Source organism: Oreochromis niloticus, linkage group LG10 (genome assembly GCF_001858045.2).
Source record: "Oreochromis niloticus isolate F11D_XX linkage group LG10, O_niloticus_UMD_NMBU, whole genome shotgun sequence".
Taxonomy (NCBI): Eukaryota; Metazoa; Chordata; class Actinopteri; order Cichliformes; family Cichlidae; genus Oreochromis; species Oreochromis niloticus.
The window spans coordinates 28,360,900-28,368,875 of record NC_031975.2 but is presented as its reverse complement, the minus strand read 5'-3'; the positions used below and the strand labels follow the sequence as shown (position 1 = coordinate 28,368,875).

At 37.8% G+C, this 7,976-nt stretch overlaps 1 protein-coding gene across 1 annotated transcript; it reads right to left on the bottom strand.

Moving 5' to 3' along the window:
- Positions 1-1,998: 1,998 nt before the first annotated feature.
- On the bottom strand, positions 1,999-5,674 carry LOC100711601 (cornifelin). Its single transcript, XM_003453457.5, has 4 exons — positions 5,409-5,674; positions 5,008-5,121; positions 3,796-3,953; positions 1,999-2,549 (listed from the first exon to the last, which is right to left on the bottom strand). The coding sequence occupies exons 2-4, from the start codon at positions 5,111-5,113 to the stop codon at positions 2,427-2,429; spliced, it is 387 nt and encodes a 128-aa protein (XP_003453505.1). The 5' UTR covers positions 5,114-5,121; positions 5,409-5,674; the 3' UTR covers positions 1,999-2,426.
- Positions 5,675-7,976: the final 2,302 nt, after the last annotated feature.

Here is a 7,976-nt window from a genome sequence, read left to right as displayed (position 1 = left end):
TGGAAGAAAGAATGGGAGGGGATGAACAGAGGGGAGTTGTAAGTGGGATAAGTTGTCTACATATGTGTGTGTGTGTGTAGGGGGAAGTATAGGGTGTGTGGGGTTAAAGTCACAGATTTTAAATCAGTTCTTTGGCCTTTAACGGGCGCAACAGAAGCCCAGTATGAGAGAGCAGAACAAAGAGGGCAGCACTGCCCTCGACCAATTAACATTCCTGCAGCCTTTATGAGCCGCCTGGACCCGCCCCTTCACTCACACCTCATAAAAGTCACAAACATCAATTCTTGCAAACCATAACTGTCATTATAATCCCATTAAAAACAAACCACTGAGCAATTTACAGTGAACACCAGGGCCACGTTTGCCAGGAGTGGGGAAGGATTGCCCCTGTGGAACACAAATGGGACTAAACAAGTGGGAAAGTTTATTGGGAGTAATTTGACAAAATATGACATGATATAGACTCCATAACTGAAGCAAAAGGGGCTAAAGCGCTATTTCTTTGTCCTTCTTTGAATGTAATGGGTCTTGGCAAACACTGAGGTGACCATGCGGTGCAGATGTCACAAGTTTAAAGCTGAATCAATCAATTTGGACACTTTTAGAGCAGAAAAAGACCAAAACAAGCTGCTAAATACAAGCTAAAATGCTCTTGTGATGCATTTTAGGTCTAACATCCTCTCTGTTTCACTGCTGTCATTGTTCAGCTGTGTTTATTGACTTTTGAGAAAAATCATCTGTCTCTTTGGCTGCTAAATTGTCCGGCTTGTCCTGTGAAATTAAAACCAAAACAACAAGCTAAAGGAGACTAAAACACTCATTAATGATTCCAGGAGCTGTAAATAAGGGCTTCTAAAATACAAAGCAGCTACAATTTTTCTTTACCATGTACAGAAAGTAGTAGTAGCACAGATCTATAACCGGCTAAAGTCAGGTGGTTTATCCATAAGGCCTTTAAATGGATAACACAACAACAAAAAAGGTGCTTTTAAAGCCAAAATAACTGGATTAAAGAGACTAAAAGGTTTTCTGGATCCATGAAACACCTGTTCATGCTTAGCTCAAGGCAGAGAAACCCTACATTTAAAACAAAATGCTAACTTGTTAATGGTGTTAACTATGACAATGTGGAAACCCATTATCAGGCTTCAGAAGGGGGAAACACTAAGACTTTGGGAAGACACGCAAAAAAAGAAACTTGCTGTTAAAACTCCGATGTAATTCCAACCATCCATTTTAATCCGCTTATCCAACTCAAAGTCGTAGGTATGAGATCATTTATAAATACAATTTTTTAACAAGTAAGCTAAAATTATATCATATCTGTAACAGACGGGAGTGAAAAAACCATCACTAAAAACTTGTATTTGTGGTATTTTTCTGTTACCTGAAGAAATCTTGAGGCAAGGATCATTTTCAAGGAAAGTAACTATTTAGTTGAAACTTGTAATATTGCAGTGTTTATAATAATATTGCATTTTTTCCTGTAGGCAAGCAAAATTATTCTATTCTAAACTTTATCTTTATTTTACATTGACTTACTGACAGTGACAAAATTGCTTGCAGCTTTATTTCTGACTTCGACAACTTTGCAGAGGTGAAACAAAGATTTATCAACTACACTGAAATATCTTATATTGTGTGGTGTTTTCATGACTTGTTTCTCCTCCTCTGCACACAGGTGTTACAGCCAGTAAGCTGAAACATGAGTGGGGATGCTGTAGTCAGTCTCATCCTGTGTGACCCACTCTGACCTCAACCTTAACGAGCTGTTGGACTCATTGTAAAGAGTTTGACTCCCTCTAGTGGCCGTGTCACTTTTTTACAAGTGTTTAAAGGAGCCCGCGTCACCTTCCTGTGCAGTGTGCCTTTAACCTGAGGTGGAGTCTTGCCCAGGCACAGGGGACATTCAGAGAATTAACTGCTTTCTGAACATACTGCGGTTATTTTTTATTGGTAATAAACGCAAATAAATAAAACCTCCATGCTCTCTTTTTATTTCTGTGCTATTTGTTTATTTAATTGCAAGCAGGATAAGAAAAATACATTCTTCAGTTTTTTATACAAATTTTTTTATTTACTGAATCCCAGTGCTTATTGTGAACGTAGATTGTGACGTGTTAAATGCAACCATTAGTGTTGTGTATGTAAGCAAACTCACAAAGAAAAATTACGATTAAAATACAAGACTAAGGTCATTATATATTTTTAACATTTATTAAGAGATTTCTGTAATGTTTTAGTCAGCAAGCCATGATATCGTCTCCTTTTAATAAAGTCATATTTACAGACACATTTCTGTCAGTGACGTGAGCACTCCTCCTCCTCAAAAGAGTCATCGGTGCAAAACGTTACTGACACCCCACGCAGATGGTGGTGTATTAAATAACCGGCAGCCCAGGTGGTGATGATGAAGAGCGAAGAGGTTATGTGTTTTTGGCACCGACCATAACAACTGAAACATTCCTTCTCTTCATTTCTCTGGACATCTGACACCAGCTGCAGGCGCAACAGAAAGTCGAAATCACGCAATCCCGACACATGGTGCCCTGCAGATAAAATACAGACACACCTGGTTAATAAACAGTCAATCTGATCAGTTTTTTACATTAATATTAAAATGATGTTTCCTGTGAAAAGAGATGAATCAGGGGTTTTTTTGGGGGGGGGGGGTTTGATGTGCGGTTACAGTTTGGTTGTGTTTTAGCAGTTTGGACTAAAAAATCTTGCTTTATTAACCTTTTGCTTTTCACTATGTTGAATTGGTTTTGGAGTTATTGTTCCTTAAGGTGAGTTTTCTACAGTTCCTGATGATTATGCTGCAATACACTGTTTACCTTTACCAGACTGACCAACAAAAGTCATCAAAACTCAAAAAGTTTCATTGAATTGGCCAGCAATTGTACAATATTCCACTTTCTGACCTAAAAAAAAAAGAAAAACAGTGCCCATCATTAGGGTTAAGCACCATCCAATCTACTTTCTAACTCTGCACATTTCAACATCCAGCTGTTTGATGGGATCATGAGCTGTTCCGAGACTATTTCATGCTTTTTATTTTCTAGTCATTCTGCTCAGGATCATCTTTCCTCTGAGACACAGCTGACTTTTTTTAAAATGTATTTTAGTTTAATGTAGTTTTTTAAATGTAGCACTTTAAGTGAACACACTTGAGATGTTTTTGTGAAATCTAATTCTTATTGTAGACTTGTGTAACATGCCTTTCTCCCAGAGAGTGCTCTTCACAAGGCTGGATCTGTTGAAGAGGTTTTTCTTTACCAACAAAAAGATTCAGCGATCATCCACCACTATTGTCTTTTTTGGGGGGGATGTCTAGGCATGTTCATGTTCCTGAGTATAGTCTGTTTGGCAGCTTCTAATGTTCTTTCTATCTGTCAGACGGACTTGTTTTGTTTTTGTAGCTTTAACATCCACCAGGTCAGCAGTGACCTTTTCAAGGTTGGGGTAGGGTTAGGTTCTTATCTAATTTCTCTTACATATCATACCCAAACAGAAATCTGATACTAGAAGGACAAATGCAGGTTTCAGACTTGATTTGAAAGCAAATATATTCTAGTTTCTAAAACTCTGCTTATTTGGCTAAACACAGTTCTAGCTATAAGACAATTACCAGTGACTTAATGACTATTAACAGGTCACCTGCTGTTACCTGCTTAAAGTAAAAAAGATTTAAAAAAAATCTCTCAAATGAATGCTCAGGGTCTGATGTATTTAATTATATTGGTCCAAACATTTCGGGAACTGACTGTATAAAGCTGAAAACATTGGCCTTACCCTGATGCGATAGCGCTGTCGCATGTTGACCCTCATGGACATGGTGACTGCCGGGATCCAACCACTGAAAATCTCCAGCAGGGGGAGACAGAGCGGCTCACCATAATCTCTGGAAGTTATGCAAGCAAAGCAGGGCAAGCACCAAAAAGCACAACAGCCTGAAAGAGGCAAAAATACAGAGAAAAGCAAATGATATGGACTGCGAAACCAGGAAAACACTCAACTACACACACTCACGTAAAATCCTGAAAATGCTTAATAAAGAAAACAGGACAATAAACAGCGCTATTTATGTAGAATGTGTCAGAAAGAAGTCTGCTTTAAATCTATTTAAGGAAGTAGCATTATTATTGATTTAAACTGAAAATAAAATGTCTTATAGTTGTCCTATCGTCATTTTGGTTTGGCCATTTAAGTGATAACATAGAAGACATCAAATCTAACATCATTATGATTCTGAAATTATACAAGGACACAGTAAGTTAATGTAGAAAAGAAAAAAAAGGCGAGTATGGGCTTTCAAAAGACGCTAATTGTTATTAGAATAGAAATTCCCTTTTGCAGAGAATGAAATGAAAATGAATGCCAGAAACAAATCAGATCTTTGAAAATAGTGTAAACCGGTTTATTATTTCTTTGGAAAAACTAAGTATGAGTGCTATAGTTGTGCATGTGGGTATGTACAAGTTATGATTTTAATTTTAAAAATAACACCTAAGTATGACGGAAGTACATTCATCTTTCGTTCTTTTTTGTCTGATTAAAACAACCAATCACATGACGCACACCACATGTTTGAAAATACAAATGAAAGCATGAGGATGTTAATGAATCATTTTTTCTTTCTTGGACCAATGCCTTTCTAACTACATTTAAAAAAAAAAAAAAAAAAAAACATACTACAAGCCGCGACCTTAATTCTTTATATAGGCGTGGCTTCCTGGATTTCATCAGGAGGTTCAGGTCCAGAAAACAAAAGAACTCTTTGATTCGTTTTTATGTTATTTATAGATAAGGTAAATACGAAAACAGCGATTTTGTTTGTTTGTTGTTTGTTTTGATTTTGTTTCGTACCGTTTTAAAAATTAGATTATTAGAAATAAATATTTTCTCTTCGAGTGAGCAAAATAAGTTCCTTTGTCACAGAGGTGTGACGATCACAGCAGAGCATAAGTGTTCTATAAACTTTGAAGATAATTAAGAGACACTTACACCCTGGCACATCTTGACAGCAGTCACAGATCCCACTTGACCACTCATCAGACTCTTGGGTATACATTATAGGCTGAGGTTGCTGAACAACCATTTTAGAAGTCATGGTGGCGCCTAAAAGAAAGAGCAAGGTGAAAAATTCCTTCTGCAAGTCCTCTTAAAATCAGGTGTGCATTTCAGGAAAGCTGGTAAATGTTCACTACACTTCCAGCCTTTCTCAATAACCATTAAAGAATTCCTCTGCTTTTAAGTCCCAAATTGTTACTTGTCAACATGTTGGTTATTAATATAATATCATTACTTTCTTAAATTAAAACAGTAAACTGCTGCTCGTTATATTTATAATTTTACTGTGGTTAATACATAAAGTCGAAACTAAACGAATAAATAAAATGTCTTACCTTTTGTGTTTGATGATTAGAAAGCTCTGAGTTGGATGTTCGATCTCTGAAAGCTCCGAGAAGCTCTGATGTCTTAAAAACATGAGATCACCTGACAGAGGAATCCGGACTCACCGGTTCACTCCGCAACTTTGTGTTAATATTAAAGTGAAGGTGCGGCAACTAGAAAGGTCATTGTCTAATGTGGAAAAAATTATCCCACACTGCTCTCACTGCAAGTTTTTTAACTTCACCGGGGGAAATGTTGCCTATATGTGATATTGCTGCATACTGAGGATTCCCATTACTGACGGAACGGAAGCTTTCTCTATTCATATGCATATATTTCATATTCATATACATCTCTAAAGTGTGTTTTTTTTTTTCTTTAAAGTTTCGTTGTTTGTTTGTTTTTTGTTGTTCTTGTTTTTTGCTTTCTCTAGTGACCTCGTGCCCTCTGAACTAAAAAGCTCTGGGCAGAAAAACGGGAGGTCAAGTTGCCCTAACCCAAAGTTCGCGCCAGGCAATTCACTGTAATTAACACCGAAAAAACAACAACAATAACAATAGATGTCTTATGTTCCTTTATGTGATTGTTATGATTTCTATTAGGAGTGATCATTCATTTGGAATGTGCTATTGTGAGATGAAGTGAGCAACTGGCGTACGTGGATGAGTCAAAGTTGCGGGCGTGACGCCAAAGCGTCGGCTCTGTCCTCACCGAAAACTTTAGCATCAGAGCTCCACATCTTTCTGATTTTCAGTAACACCGACAATCTGATGAAACAGCGATGAGCATCGCTGTGAAGGAGGCAGGAAGAGGATCTTAATATAAGATGCAAAGATACGCCCTATATGGGTTATGACAGGCAGCCAAGGGCGTAACATCTGACTGGGCGGCTGGGCTGGGGGGACCGGTAGAAGGAGCCCAGTCAGAATGACCAACAATAGGTTACCTAATGAGGTCCATCACACCGATACTTATGTCATGGCTTTAGCTTGTAAAGAAAGCATTTCTGCAGTATACATTTACCTTATGAACTGAACTGTAGCTCTGGGAACACCGAGCCTAACACAAAAAACACAAATATTTCAGAAATTTTATGTCAAAAACTTGTTTAAAGCTAAATAATTTTAATATTATTTATTAGCCAGATAACTAACTGAATTCACGTTTTTATACTGAAATGTGAGCCGGAACATTGGACTTATCTGGGAAGTCAAAAACTAAAACAATTTTTTCTGTTAGGATTTCAACTGTAATTTGGCACCTTAATCCCAAAAGAATAATGTGCTTTTTCTTTTTGTCTGCTTTTTTGTAGAAAAGTAGTTATGAAAAGTCATATAATATAATAATGATTACATTTTAGCATTACAAATATAATTGTGCATACTGGTAGATTAACCTTCAATGAAACATGAGAAATATTTTGGTAATGATCAATACTGTTAATGTAGGGCAGCTGTGACATAAACCTTATATTTGGTGGTGGTCAAATAAACTTGTTCTGTATTTTCTCAGTCATTTAACACTCACATGATTAAAACAGTGGATTAAAAATGTATGAAAAGGTTTGATGTCAGAGGAAATACACTGCTCAAAAAAATTCAAGAGACACTTCTAAACTTCTGGGATATTGATCTGGTCAGCTAAGTAGCAGAGGGGGTTGTTAACCAGTTTCAACTGCTCTGGTGCTGATGAAATTAACAGCAGGTGCACCAGAGGAGCAAAAGTGAGACAACCCCGCAAAACAGGAATGGTTTTTACATACCATACATACCATTGCCAGAAGGTTTGCTGTGCCTCCCACGGACAAGCAGCTACAGTAGGAGAGCTAGACTGGGCCATAGAAGGACCTTAACCCATCAGCAGGACTGGTATCTGCTCCTTTGTCCAAGTAGGAACAGGAACATTACCAGAGTTACTAAATGACCACTGGTGTAAATGTCTCTGACCAAACAGTAAGACGCAGACTTTGTGAGGGTGGCTTGAGGGCCCAACATCCTCTACTTGGCCCTGTGCTCACTGCCTAGCACCATGGAGCCCAGTTGGTATTTGCCATAGAATACCAGAATTGGCAGATCCACCACTGGTGTTGATCAAAAGCTGGAATCATGTTATTAATATAGTTGATTATTCCTATTCACTATTGTCTTAGCATGAACAGTGTGCATGTATGTGTGAGAGAGAAAGAGAGATTTAGCTATGTACTCTGGTTTGCCTCTGGTGGTAGGTGAAAAAAAAGACAGTGAAACATCTGTCCCTGGGCCTGTCACAGAGTTGTTAAACCTGTGCAGGCAGACACCTTATGTTTTCCAGGAAGCTGACTGAAATCTGGCATTTCTGGTTTTAATCCCATTTCCACACAAAGATTGGTAAAGAATGAAAACACGACAGCCTGGTTTTCTCATTTGTTTCAAACCAAGTAGCAATGTCTCTCAAAATGCAGCAAATACTCAGGCTTAGATCTGAAGTGTGTCTGATTAATATTTACTTTAATAAGTAACTACAACTTCCCACATACTCACGTGGCACACGATAGAACGGTAACTTTAATCGCATGTGTTTGCGTCAAGATCTGATGATAA